Consider the following 15,083-nt stretch of genomic DNA (forward strand, 5'->3'; position numbering starts at 1 on the left):
ATCATGTATTTTTTGGCTTTCTCTGTGATCCTGCATGGCGTTTTCCTTACTTTTTATAAAGCCATCTTGAACATCTGGAATCTCCTTGACCATATGGGACCATTTAGCTCTATTCAGCATTGGATGGTCCTAAGTATTATTATTTTCTTTTGCGATCATGTGAAATTAATGATATGGTATTATAGTTTGTGCAGTCAGTTAAATTTAATACAATTAAATTTTCTTTTGGGGGTGGGAGTTTTGGAATGTAGTTTGATCTCTTTCAATCTGTTGGCCATTGTTCATTCTCCAGATTTGCTAGCATGATTTGGTTTGAAACTTTACTGATTCTTGCTTGAAGAGAGAGGAAACAATGAAAGTATTCATTGACACAAGGGTGATGTATTTACTCAGTTTCAGATAGTGGTAGGTAAGATCTCTCAATTATTATCATAACAGCAGGTTTATATCACCAATAAGGTAATATAATTGAATTTTGGAATGACAGATTATTCTAGTGTCTAAAGATTTAGATTTTTGTTGAATTTTTCAAATTCAAATTCAACATCAGAAAAATAAAGAAGTTGTTGGTATAGATACGTGTACAGTTAATTTACTCTTCTCAATTATCTTCTGGTTTAAATAGGAAAGTTAAAAATCAACATTGCAATTCCTTGGCTGTTATTTTTTTGGCTCTTGCTCAGTGTTAACAAGGAGAAGTAGAAGGATTCAGTAGTGTTGTTTACAGAAACTCATGGACAGTCAGGTTGCCAGAAAGTCATTTTTTTGTCTAAGATCCAACAATGAAAGGACTTTCCCATATCTAAGCCAGCTTGGAATTGATCCTTTATTTTCTACTGAAGCGTGACATCCTCAGTATTTGAGGAAACATAACAGCAATTCTAGGCATGCTTTTAATAAACAATTTTCAAAAATAAAAATTGGTTAAATAGAGAAATTCCTAAATGCATACCATATTGATATGTGGATTGGTTTGTCTAATCATCATACCTATTTTCTAGGATCTTTTAATTATTTTGGGGGAAAGCGAAAATATAAGCTTAACATTTACATCTATGAAAATGTACTTGTGGCTTTTGAATTAAACCAATTCATGGTTGAGCTTATTTCCTTAGAAACAGAAATCAGTTGTTCCTTAGGCTAGGAAAGAAGTTCTGGCTATTCCAGATGAGAACCCAATGTCTTGTGAATATGAACTGCCTGTTAAGGCAGCACAAAATTAAATAAGAATGCGGCATAATACAACTATTGAAGCTTTCACTGACAACAACAGCATTGACACAAAATATTGATATCATAATGAACAACCAAGGTAATAATTTTCTGATTGTTTTTGCTTTCAGATGAAGCTTTTATTGTATAATAGCCATATAAATATTCTGTCAACTCAATTATGTTGTCATAAAATGATTGGGAGTTCTAGGTTTCCATATAAATGCATAACAGCATTCAAGAAATTTGAATAACCAAGATACCAGAATGTTAAAAACTGAGAGGAAAAGCTATATTCATTCTCTTTGGAACAATAACAAATATATTAAATCAAATTAACGCCACACTGGTAGAATTGTACATAGTAAAATGTTCTCAGTGTTCTCTGTTGAGTTGTTTGTTGGATGCATTGACACAATCTCCACTCAGACTCAAAACATCCTGAAAGCAAAAATACTGTTCAGTTGGGAACAATTTGTTATTTATCATTCAGAGGAATTCCAGCTTTAAATTCTTGACGTACACACTTTTGCAGTATACTTTCCAATGGTCCTTGATCTCTGTAAATACCACCTATCTCAGTTATGTTGTTTTTGGTGCACTGCCATAGATATGCTATGGAAGAAAAAAGCAGCAACCTCTATATCTTCACACACACACACACACACACACACACACACACACACACACACACACACAGAGAGAGACACACACACACACTCAAATTGCCTAGCTGAATTTAATGTTTTATGTGATATTTTACGACATAATTTTATACTAATCAAATATCCTTTTGAACATCTGAGCAAACTTAAATCTTTTAATTCAAAGAACGTGATTGTGCACAAACTTTGCAGGCAACCAAACACGCTGCTTGGTTTCTCGATTGGAGATACAGGAAACTTTTAAAAGTTCATGCTGGCCAATAACATTCTATGAGAGCTCTACAACTATAAGGAAGGGGGAAAAAATCCAACTTACGGTCAGATGTGCCCTAATCACCTTGAGCCTACATTACTACAATGCATTCCACACAATTATCATTGAAAAATATGTGAAAGTTACAGCTGGTCCAGAATGACCATGGTGGTGCAGTGGTTAGAGTGCAGTACTGTGGGCTACTGCTGCTGCCTGCCAGCTGCCTGCAATTTGGCAGTTCAAATCTCACCAGGCTCAAGGTTGACTTAGCCTTCCATCTTTCCAAGGGGGGTAAAATGAGGACCCAAATTGTTGGGGGCAATATGCTGATTCTGTAAACTGCTTAGAAAGGGCTGTAAAGCACTGTAAAGTGGTATATTAAGTGCTATTGCTATTTGCTTGGTGAAGCCATAAAACAGCTACTCCACAAACTGTACTGGTTACTGGTATGGTTCCAAGTGTGGATTGTGCCCTTACTTTCTTTTCAAAGGTCTCTGAAGATCTAGCTTTTCCTTTGGACATTGAATGTGAGCTGCCCTCTCACAGCTTGGATGAAGTTGCTCATGTGTGAAAAGCTCCATTCTTTTTTATTTTTTAAAGTTCTTTTATGTATTTTACCTTCTATTCAATCCTGAGACACATTTCAATTGGCAGTTTTATAAACCAATATAAATGATTGAATAAATACATCCTATGACAGGGGTGTCAAATTGGTGGTCTGCAGGCCAGAATCATCACACGCAGGCCACACCCACCCCAGCTCTGCAAATGGGGAAAATGTCACAAAAGTCACATAACAGCAACATGACGCTGAGAGTTTGACACCTGTGTCCCATGACGCATGGAAATGTCTGTAATCTATGGATAGACTCTCCCACTGTTAAATTCCAATTCCCATCAGCCTATCAAACATTGTTTGTGACATTGGAGCTCCAATTCTGCAGCATTTGAAGAATTCACCACTCTTTGCAATCTCTAAATTTGTCCTGGCTGAATATATTTTGCAAATTGACAAATTTTATATGAATGATAAAAAGCCTCTCTATTTTTTTCAGTCATGAATCAATGAACTGGAAAGAAAGCAGTGGAAGAACTCTTGTGAGCATTTAAAATCTTTGCCTTAACTTATTTATTCTTATTTTGACTTGCAAGAAGCACTGATAACATACCAAACAGCCTTCAACCAATGAAAGAAAAAATAGGTGCACAATGCAGATGAACCCAAGGAACATAGGAGAAAACGATATTTTTCCATTTAAGCAGAAATTCTGGAGAAATATTTGAACATATTTTCTCCTTGTCTCCCTCTCATTGTTCCACATGACCTTTTATAAACCTGTGTGCCTTAATAAAGCAGAGTCTGGCCAAAACTAACATTTGTACAATGTTTGCTTCCTTCACCATCTTACAGGATTACTTTCCTTGCAGCATGAGTAACTCTAAAAAAGATGTCTATTTTTATGGAAGGATAGGCAAAGAAAGAGTTCTACCAGGAAGCTGTAGGCCACAGAAAACCGTAACTTTCCACTGCTTTGTTTGCTGATGAGGAAATATTAGTGCTCACATACAATATTCTACATGAGGGAAAAACGTGCGTCAGAAAGAAGGCTGTTCTGACAATTTTCTGCATAGAGAAAGGTTCTGTTACCTGCAGAATAATAGTGTAGAACCAAATTATCACTTCTGAGAGAACTGAACCATATTGACAGCTTTCACTTTAAAAAAGGGTAAAGAGAATTGTTATGTCTTTAGGACTGGTTGGGGTTTCCAACCAGGTCCGCTGTTTGAGCGGGAGCAGCAGCAGCTCCCATTGGTTGGCTCCGTTTGACAATCGGCTATAAAAGCCGGCTGTTGAACGGAGCCAGCCGTTGTTCGCTTGCAGTCTGCCTTGTTAGCTGGCAGACGCGACAACCCTTTATTCCTTGAATAAAGACTGTTCGTTTGTATGCTCTGGTCTATGCCTCGTCTATTCCGTCGCTCCACAACACTGGCGACGAGGATGGGATATGACCGCAGGCTAGCCAGAAGCAACCGAATACAAAAGAGCTGAAATCACACCGCGAAGCCTCAGAGCTGAACCGCGATCGCTTCGCACCCAAAGCGCAAGCCATTTCCGCTGCGAAGAGCTGTAGTCACGGGCGCTGAATTCTCAGCCGCCCACGCCCCGAGAGGGCGCGAAATTCAAACCGCTGTCATTTGAATTGTCGCTCAAGCGAAGTTACGGCGCTGTTAGCTGTAGCCGCCACGAGCACAGAGAGCGCGAAACGCAGGTTTTCCTCGCAAGGGCCGAGTCACCGAGCGAGTCGAGAGCGCTGTAACCGCAACCGCCAGCACGCACGAGAAGCGCAGCCCCCGGGCCACAACCCGCCTGAGAGATAGCCCGGTCTACCGACGACACTGAGGGGCCCAAGATGAACGCCAATCCGGCATTTCAACCATTTAAATTCAACGAGGAGACGTGGGACTCCTACAGGAATCGTTTCAGCCATTACATCGATGCCATTGGTTTAGCTGACGCCGCGGAGCACAGGAAGAAATCGTACTTCCTTAGCTACTGAGGGGCAGCAGTTTTCGATACGGCCACAGCACTTTTTGCACCTCGTGACATCAAGAACGTACCATGGAGTGAGTTACAAGAAACACTCTCGAACCACTACTCCCCTAAACCTTCCCAGATTGCAAGACGCTACGCGTTCAGGATGAGGAAGCAAGCAGAGGGGGAATCCATCAATCAATACATGGCCGCCCTGAGGACAGCCGCTCTACAATGCGAATTCAAGAATTACTTAGACGACATGCTTCTCGACCAACTCGTCTGCGGGGTAAGGGATCAGAGGCTCCAACGACGCCTGCTGGCCCGGAAGGATCTAAATCTGTCCCAAGCTGTAGACGAAGCCCTAGCTGCAGAACTGTCCGCCCAATCGGCGGCTGAGATCCAGGGCACGACACCAAAAAACGCTACCTCCACAGTCCACTATGAGGAGGTGTTGAGCGAGGATGACCCATCCGAAGGTACAGAGGTCCATCGCCTCAAACAGCTGAAACAGCCACAGGTAGGAGCGAGGCGGAGAAACAGCAGTGGCCCACAACAGAACCTTTTGTGCCTAACCTGCGGGGGTTCCCATTCCCGGGCATCTTGTAGGTTTAGAAACGCCAGTTGTCTAAACTGCCACAAGAAGGGTCACCTCGCAAGAGTCTGCCAGGCAGCACGCGCTCCGCCCCAGAAGTTCCCTTCATCTCCTAGCCTCCAAAGGCAAGTAGAAGACTGTTACACGTGTTACCACGCCAACCACACTTCTCTAACTCCAAATAAAATTAAACTTTCTCTCTCCCTAGAAGGTAAACCTTGTACCATGGAGGTCGATACCGGCTCAGCGCTCTCAATCATCTCCTGGGACACGCTGAAAAAGATTCAACCCAGACTGACCAGGAAGCAGCTGCAAAAGTGCCACCTCACCCTGAGAGACTATCAAGGCAAGAACATCCCGGTCCTCGGGAAAGGCAAGTTCCTTGTTAAATTCCAAACCTTCAAAGGCCATCTGACTTTAGTGGTGGTTAATGGTACCCTCCCTAGTCTTCTGGGGTTAGATTGGTTCCCCTCTCTCGGCCTTAATATAACAGGGATTCATGCTGTCTCGACTTCCGATGTAGACACATTGTTCTCAGATTATTCCGATGTTTTCAGTAGCGAGTTGGGTTGCTACAATGGCACACCCATCTCTTTCTCCGTAGACCCCCAGGCAGTCCCGGTCCGCCTGAAATTCCGCAGGGTACCTTTCGCCATCTGCCCAAAATTAGACGCGGAACTAGACAAACTCCTCAAACAAGGGGTAATTGAACCCACAGATTTCGCCAAGTGGGAGACCCCCATAGTCACCCCGTTAAAAAAGGACGGCAGTTTGAGAATTTGTGCTGATTACAAGACAACCCTTAACCATTATCTTCAGGTTAGCGCATACCCCGTGCCAGTCATCCAACATCTTTTGCACACTTTCGAACCCGGCACCATTTTTGCCAAATTAGACATGTCGCAGGCATATCAGCAATTCCCTGTCGACAACCACACAGCAGACTTGCAAACCATAGTAACTCACAGAGGAGCATTCAGGTGTAAACGCCTCCAATTTGGCGTTAGCGTTGCCCCAGGTATTTTTCAGTCGCTGATGGAGAGAATTCTCCAAGGACTCCTGGGGTAGTCCCCTCACGTTGACGATATTTTGGTCTCCGCTAGGGATAGGCCCCAGCTCCTACAGAGGGTTAGGTCAGTTTTGGAGAAGTTCAGACAGCATGGTCTCAAACTCAAACGGGAGAAGTGCACCATCGCCGCTAGACAGGTGGACTTTCTAGGATACAGGCTAGACGCCTCAGGCATCCACCCAGTGGAGTCAAAAGTAAAAGCCATCCACGAGGCACCCACTCCTACCAATAAACGGAAGTACAAGCCTTCCTAGGCCTATTAAATTTCTATGCTTCATTCTTGCCACACAAAGCGTCAGTCGCTGAACCTTTGCACAGGTTATTAGATAAAGACTCTCCGTGGCACTGGGGCCCCAAAGAATCCCATGCTTTCAAAGAGGTCAAGTCTCTGCTCACCTCTGACGCTGTTTTAATTCAGTTCAACCAACACCTCCCTTTAGTGCTGGCTGCGGACGCATCCCCTTTGGGATTGGAGCCGTTCTTAGTCACAGACTTCCTAATGGCAATCAAGCGCCAATTGCTTTTTCTCCAGGACCCTTTCATCGACTGAAAGAAACTACAGCCAGATCGACAAGGAGGCCCTAGCGGCAGTTGCAGCTGTCAAAAATTTCACGAATTCCTTTTTGGCCACCATTTCGAACTCATCACCGATCACAAGCCACTTTTGGGGCTCTTATCAGGGGACAGGCAAACGCCTTGCAAGTACTGTCACCCAGGATGACGAGATGGACATTATTCTTAGCGGCCTACTCGTTCAAACTGGTCTATCGCCCTGGTAAGACTTTAAGCCACGCAGACGCCCTCAGCCGTTGCCCCTTACCGACACCAGTCGAGGACCCAGCTCCGGTACACGCAACCTTCGAACTCAACGAATTTAAGCTACCGGTGACTGCAGACGACATTGCGGCACACTCCAAGAAAGATAAAACAATCGCCCAGGTTCTGGACTGGGTGGGGAGGGGGTGGCCGGAAACAAAGTATGCAACTGACTTTATTCCGTTTAAAACACGCCAACAGGAACTATCCAGACTCCAGGGATATTTGCTGTGGGGCACCAGAGTCGTTATCCCAACCTCTCTTCGCGTGCCCATATTGAAGCTGCTGCACGAGGGCCACCCGGGTATCGTGCGGATGAAAGCATTGGCTCGTAGTTACGTATGGTGGTCCGGGATGGACGATCAGATCGCAGAGTGGGTAAGCTCATGTAAACCCTGTCAGGAGTCTAGGGCAGCCCCACCTGCAGCTTCACCCACCAAGTGGGAAAGCGCCAATGCCCCATGGTCACGATTACACATCGATCTAGCCGGGCCTGTGCATGGCAAGACTTTCTTGGTGGTTGTGGACTCGTATTCAAAATGGATTGACGTTGCTTTGCTACCCACAACCACCACACAGGCAGTTGTTAAAGCCCTGACCCGACTCTTCGTAACTCATGGACTTCCTGACACAATAGTCTCAGACAACGGGCCTCAGTTCACGTCCTGCGAATTTAGCATGTATGTCACGAATCTGGGCATTAGACACGTCCTCATGGCCCCCTTTCACCCTGCTAGTAATGGGTTGGCGGAGAGAGCGGTCAGGACGGCTAAGGAGGTGCTAGCCAGACTCAGTCAGGAAAACTGGCATTCCAAGTTATCACATTTTCTCCTTAGCCAGCATACAACTCCATGCACGAGCACTAACAAGTCCCCGGCTGAACTCTTAATGGGGAGACGTTTAAGGACTACTTCTTGACAGGCTGCACCCTCACTACTGCCCTGGTACACCCTTGGGATCTGACAGCCAGGTATTTAGACTTTGCCTTGCAGGATCCAGTTTTTGCAAGGAACTATGCAGGAGATCCCTTGTAAGTGCCCGGGCAAATCTAGCAGTCACTGGGACCCAAGATCATACCGGGTCCAGTTGGAGGATGGTCGCGTGTGGCGGAGACACCTAGACCAACTGCGCAGGCGGCGGAGCGACCGGACCAGCGGTGAACCAGATCCACCAGCCAGTCCTCAAATCTCGCCCGGTTCCAGAAGGGAGTTTCCTGAGGGAGCAGACGCCCATTCGAACGGACTGAGCCGAGGGACGAGCCAGGACTGCCGATCCGAGTCTCCATCACATCCACCCGGGCGGGGAGCACCGACCGACCAGACCGAGCCACTCTGTCAAGCCTGCCCGAGCAAGGAGAGTCGCCCCAGTCCCTGGGTCCTGCACCACACTAGAGAGCGCTCAGGCGACTTGGAATCTTGCACCAGGGACTCGATGCCCACCAGCAGTGCTCCAAAGCTGCGACGTTCCAGCCGCCAGCGAAGTCCACCTTCATACCTCAAGGACTATGCATGTGCCCAGCTAGGGGGGAGGAGTGTTATGTCTTTAGGACTGGTTGGGGTTTCCAACCAGGTCCGCTGTTTGAGCGGAGCAGCAGCAGCTCCCATTGGTTGGCTCCGCTTGACAATCGGCTATAAAAGCCGGCTGTTGAACGGAGCCAGCCGTTGTTCGCTGCAGTCTGCCTTGTTAGCTGGCAGCACGCGACAACCCTTTATTCCTTGAATAAAGACTGTTCGTTTGTATGCTCTGGTCTATGCCTCGTCTATTCCGTCGCTCCACAACAAGAATAAAGTCCTTGACCAAATAATTGAAGGGTTGTTCTTGCAGAGATAGGAAACCTGGGTCACTTCTGATTTTCTTGAACTGCAAGTCCCTGCCTCTTTTCCTGTTAGCCATGCTGACTAGACCTGAAAGCAGTTGTAATTGTGGCATGGGGGAAAAGGCCTTTGATAGAAATTGTAGGAGCTCCAATTTTAGAGAATGAAGTTAATCTTTCTTGGTAAAAGGTTTTTTTTCCACTAGTGTATCAGGCATTTACTTGACATACCTTGGTACTTTATGCTTTGTAAAAGTGCCCTAATAGACAAATAACTCTTCTACCTCTCATGTTTGACTTTGTTTTGGCTCTAATTCAATCTTGGCAATTTCCATAGGCTGCTTATTGTCTACTATACCACACACAATGTATTACGGTGCAGAAAGGAATCCTTTAAACCTGTGTTTTTCAAATAGGGTAATTTTAAATTATGTGGACTTCATCTCCCAAAATTCCCCAGCAGTAGTTGATTTTAACATTCTTAACATTTTAACATTGCCACATTTGAAAAACACTGCTCTAGACAACTCTAGAGCTCTAATTGGCAAAAAGTGAGAATCGCACAGAAGATAATCCTGAACAGACCTCTGACTCTCTGCTGAATGCCTATCAGAGTGGAAAGATTGGAAAGCTGTGTGCTGCACAATGATCCCTCTTCAATGAGAGAAAAAGATGTATTTTTATTCTACCAACCAGCAAGGGGGGAATCCAACATTTCCTTGTAATGGGAGCTGCCTCCAGGTTATCCGCTATGCATCCTCACATTGAAGCAGGATTTTCTAAGTGAAGCCATGCTTCTCATTTAAATTAGTATTTGCAAGGCATAATTACCCAACCCATCATGCACAATTTCTGTGATAGCCTCCCATTGTATATACAGTGGATATAAATAGTTTGCTCACACAATAATCAGCCATTTCCCATGTGCAATGATGAGAATTAGATTGACTTTTAGGTGAATTTTTAGATGTTATAAACATGATCACTAGCTAATATTCACACTGATTTTTTTTATAAATACTCAGCAAGGTCAGACCTGGTTAATACTTGTAAGGAAAACTGTCCAGAACTCCTAGGATTTTAGACTGTATTGAGACACAAATAGCAAAACAGAACAATACAAAACAAAACATGGAAGAAGTACTGGCACACTACTTCAATATCCTTGTCAAGAAACTGACTATGTATTATATAGTTCACAGAAGTTCACGGGACATTTCTGCAGTTCTCAAATATATATTACTAGCTCTATACCCATGGTTCACCAAGAAACTATATGATCAGGCTTAGATTTGGAGGAGGAAATTTTTTTAAAAAGTGCCTCTGCTTACCAGCATCCATTGGTATTCATTCATTCTAGTGTCCTGTCAGTGTGTGAGAGAGTTGAGGCCTGTTGGGAAACTGAAGCAGTATTTGCTGTGTGAGCAAGAAGGAGACAGCAAGGAGCCTGGCCGTGGCTTAGCTCAACTGTTCTGTACTAAAGCTGGTTGTTGCTGTGAAACTAAAACTGAAACTCCTCTCCTCTGTTTGTGTTTTGCATTTGGAACAGATTTTTTTTCAGGTGGGGAGGGGGAGTAGAACTCCTTAGCATCACAGCATGTTAATAACAATATACAAAATACTAATGGTCTGATGGTATTTTGAAAAATCCTTTCTTAGTGAGCACCTACAAGCCAAATTTCAAGTTTGTAGGCTTACGGTTCTGGAGATTTGTGATGAAAGCGTGAGTGGTATTTCGCTTTCATATTATATATATAGAAGATATAGATTTCTTTCTGGAACCAGAGAATGTTTGTCCCAAGTAGAATACCTATTGATCTAAACAGGGTCCTTTTTAGTCTATCTTTCATTGTAAAAGCATTGGCTACCTATTTAGAATTAGACAATGACTGAAACAGCAACAACGATTTCCCTGCTCTTAAAGCATCATTTTTAATTAAGACTCTTCAAAGATAACTCCAAAATCCTCAAGTTTGCAAGTTCAACCTAGTGCACTGAAAATGGAACACTAAATTAATAATAATTCAATCTGGTCTGGGAGCCTAGACTAGCAGCCAAGTTGCCTGTTGCCAGTTGCGTCCGGCAAGCATTACTAGAGTTCAAATATGGATGTTTTCACTCTGTATCACTGCTCCTATCACTGCTAATATTTTTCGATGAGAACGATTGCTGGAATTGGGCATGTCTAGTTTAATGAAAAGAAGGATTAGGAGTGACATGATACCAGTGTTCCAATATCTCAGAAGTTGCCACAAAGAAGAGGGAGTCAAGCTATTCTCCAAAACACCCGAGGGCAGGACAAGAAGCAATGGATGGAAATTAATCAAGGAGAGAAGCAACTTAGACCTAAGGAGAAATTTCCTGACAGTTAGAACAATTAATCAGTTGAACAATTTGCTTCCAGAAGTTGTGAATGCTCCAACACTGGACATTTTAAAGAAGAGATTGGACAACTATTTGACTGAAATGGTGTAGGGTTTCCTGCCTAGGCAGGGGGTTGGACTAGAAGACCTCCAAGATCCCTTCCAACTCTGTTACTTTGTTCTGTTCTGTTGAAAGCAAATGTTATACACACTACACTAGTAAGGAAGACCTAGTAGACTGTAACAGAATCTACTGGTATGTCTGCTTATATGAATCTGCCTGTTGTCTATGTTTGCCTATATGCTTCTTTTAATTCTCTCTCTCTCTCTCTCTCTCTCTCTCTTACACACACACACACACACACACACACACAGAGGGGTGGGGGAGAGGGCAAAGTAGCAGAGAAATTGAGCTCATGGCAGCCTGCAGTCTGAACTGAATTCTTTGAAAGCTGCTGCCACAATCCAGGCAGAACTTTCTTAAATCAGCTTTAAGTCAATCTCTGATGAACAGTATCAGCTTGAGGATGCAGTGTGGATATGATCTAAGATTCATCAGAATGGAGCTCTGTTTTCCGATAATCTGGCATGGTACAAATAAAGGTCTTTTGGTTATAACCAAAATAGGTTGAACATTTGAGGAAAACTAACGGGATGAGAGTGATAGATTTCATAAAAATTAATATAAGCATTTGCAAACTATGCTCCTTTATTTATAATGACCTCTGTTGGTGGGCCAACAGCCTGAGCTTTGGTTTTGTTTTGTTTAAAATGAAAGGGGAAGAATATTTTTAAACCTTGATGGTGTCACTTTCCTGAATAGGAGCTATAAGGGTGAACCAATTAACAGCAATAGCACTTAAACATATGCACCGCTCCATAGTTCTTGACAGCACTCTTGGAGTGGTTTACACTGTCAGCATATTGCCTCCAACAAGCTAGGCCCTTGTTTTATGTTTTCATAAAACAAAAAGACCAGGCTGGTTGGCTTGTGTTGCGCAGAAAAATATATATCAAACCACAATCAAGATGAGGGATTGGTGACAATGACCCAGAACTCTTCCCAACTCTTCTGGGTCTTTGCAAAATTATTGTAAAGAAGGTAAGCAATGATAATCTGGTTAAAACAGGGGTCCCTAAACCTGGCTGTCTGGCTGGAGAATTCTGGGAGTTGAAGTCCACAAGTCTTAAAGTTGCCAAATTTGGAGACCTCTTGGTTAAAAGAATCAATCTATTTTGAAGGCAAATCTGCTGGCCAGTTAATTTAACTCAGCCTTTTTCTTCTTTTTCTTTTCCTTTTCATAGCAGGTACCTAAATGGTAGTTTATTCTTCTCTGTTTGTTTTATTTCTCTTCAGTTTTGTTTTCTCATCCTCTTTCTCTCATGTCCCCCTTCCCTCTCTTTCTCTTCCTTATTTTCTTATTTTACCTGTAATGAAACATTGCTCCTGAATATTCTTAATATTTCTTTAAGACCAGCTTGTTCAGGTGATTTAAGATTTCATTGGAAATTTTGGTTGCATTGTTCATTGTATTTTAATCAGCTCTGCATCTATAAGTCCTGGAGAATTTATTTTATGAAGCTCTAAATCAGTGATAGCTAACCTTTTCCATGTTGCGTGCCAAAAGTGTGCTCGCACGCGCTCGTGTGCCTGCACCCATGATGCAATGCATGCGCAATTTCCCCTGCCCCCCTGCACTTGTGTGCGCGACCTCCTGTGTATGCACTATGCAACTGTGCATGCGTGTGTGACCCCCCCCTGCACTGCACATCTCTGCGCATGCACCCATGTCTCCCATGCATGCATCTCCCCTGCGCATGCAGATACCCAACAATCAGCTGGCTGGTGGGGGGTTCCCGTGCATGCACAGTGGGGCTCTTCCAGGTGACCTCTCGCATGCCAGCAGAAATGGCTCTGTGTGCCACTTCTGGCATGCGTGTCCATAGGTTCGCCATCACGGCTCTAAATAGACATCAGTTGTAAAAGCATAGCAAGTGATAAAATTCAATATCTTGCCTTCATCCCCCCAAAGCTCTTGATAATATCATGTTGATTTTTCTTCTTTTTTGAATTTCAGGGCAAAACAAATTAGTCAACATTCTGCCAGGCAGGCAGGGGAGCGTTTTCTTGTGGATGGCACTTAAGAGTTTATTATTGCATCTAGTCATTTCCTGCTGCCCTGTTAGACTGTACATTTCCAAACCCTGGACATTATTTCCCTTTTTAAATTGCAGGCTGGTAAGCCCCACCGCTGTTGGTAGAAAACAGAAGCTGTGTTCCTAGAATATGCCCAGGAGAAAGCTTCACATCTTTCGATTGGTCATTTCAAGACAGATTGCTCAAGGAGTGCTTCATGGAAAAACCATTTGCTTTGCAGAGAAACCACCAGCACCAGTCACTGGAGTGCTTTAGCTCCACCTGCCTGTGTTTCCCCACTACAGAGAAGCTTTCCAGGAAAGGCAGAAGCTGGTAAGTGTTTAGAGGAAACCTCACTTCTTCCTCCCCTCCTGCCCATGCCGCACCAAGTTTCTCGTAAGCAGGCTGCTTAAATTTTTCTTCTCATTCACGTCAAACCTCAGTATGGAGCAGTATTTCAGAAGTGAATTGCTGTGACCTCTGGCATTCTGTCAGTGTTTGGAAAATAAAACCCTTAAATAAATGCATGCCTACTTTGAATTAGGACAAGGAAAAATGTAGGCTGTGGAGTTTGACACTGTTATAACATTTTCATGACTGGCCTGTAAAGTCTGCCCTTTTCTCATTCACACCCAAGGATTGCACAAAGTTGCAATGAAGGCAAAGCAGGCTGCAGGGCAAAATGGCATGGCATGCACATGGAAAACTAGCCTATGGTAATTAGATCTTTCTCTTTTGTGGTTTTGCAATAGTGGAAAAATTGCTTCTGAAGATTATGAGGCTCCCAGGAACTGAGTGGGCTACAGAAGACATTTGTAGGAGAAGGGTAAAAGGTGAAAACATTTTATCTTCTGCTAATGGAAGCACTTTCTGCACGGCAGGAGAAGTTTAAATTGGTGCACACTATTTTCAACTGTATTTGACATTTTTATTCATGTGTCGAATCCTTTCCAAAGACCTCAGATTGGCAGTTGTTTGATGATATTACAGATATTTTTGCAGGATGTGAGCTGTTCCAAGTAATGCTGCCTTTTGCAATTGACTGATAATCAATCTGTCAAGGCCAAAGGTAATGTTGTGGTGGTGGTGATTGTTACTATTATATAAAAATCCTGAGTAAAAAACTATGTCTCTTTCAAAGGGAATCCCATGTAATTGGATTCAGTCTACTCTTATTGTAGACTTATCTAGAAGCATATCCTCTGACTTCCCCAGTGCCATCTCTATCAGATGGCCAGCCTAGACATTTATTAAAAGAATAATAATAATAAACCTTTCTTCATGTCCCTAAGACAACTCTTTGACGATCAAACCAAATACTTACTTATTCCAGAATTTTGTTTTTGCAGAACAGAAGATGAATTCAATGGCATTTTTTCATTTGTACTCCCAAGCAATTATATACTGACTTGAATATTGAGGCAATGTGTGACAATCGTGACTAATGTTATTCTTCGTAAGTATATCTAATTCTCTTTTATAACTGTCCAAATTGTGACAGTGTTAACTAAGCATAATGTGAAAGAATTATATGCCAGTGATGTAACCCCCTCACTTTGACAAGTTATATACACAGACATTTATTACAATGAGATATTAAAATACCCTACATTGACATTAATGGAAA

At 43.2% G+C, this 15,083-nt stretch overlaps 1 protein-coding gene and 1 long non-coding RNA gene across 5 annotated transcripts in view; both read left to right on the plus strand.

Annotated features, from left to right (window-relative positions):
- The first annotated feature begins 4,322 nt into the window (after positions 1 to 4,322).
- On the plus strand, positions 4,323 to 6,268 carry LOC148127322 (uncharacterized). The gene is made up of 2 exons (XM_087923101.1): positions 4,323 to 5,183; positions 5,467 to 6,268. Exons 1-2 carry the CDS (start codon positions 4,830 to 4,832, stop codon positions 5,533 to 5,535), a joined length of 423 nt encoding a protein of 140 aa, XP_087779227.1. The 5' UTR covers positions 4,323 to 4,829; the 3' UTR covers positions 5,536 to 6,268.
- A 7,299-nt stretch (positions 6,269 to 13,567) lies between these two features.
- The window catches only part of LOC113438518 (uncharacterized), a 56,846-nt gene continuing 55,330 nt past the window's right edge, over positions 13,568 to 15,083 (plus strand). For all 4 annotated transcript variants that reach the window (XR_015742217.1, XR_015742216.1, XR_015742215.1 and 1 more), the window contains exons 1-2: positions 13,568 to 13,789; positions 14,806 to 14,912. This is a non-coding gene — a long non-coding RNA (uncharacterized LOC113438518). The remainder of the gene's footprint in view (positions 13,790 to 14,805; positions 14,913 to 15,083) is intronic.

Source organism: Pseudonaja textilis, chromosome 2 (assembly GCF_049901715.1).
Source record: "Pseudonaja textilis isolate UNSWEBS1 chromosome 2, rPseTex1.2, whole genome shotgun sequence".
Lineage (NCBI taxonomy): Eukaryota > Metazoa > Chordata > Lepidosauria > Squamata > Elapidae > Pseudonaja > Pseudonaja textilis.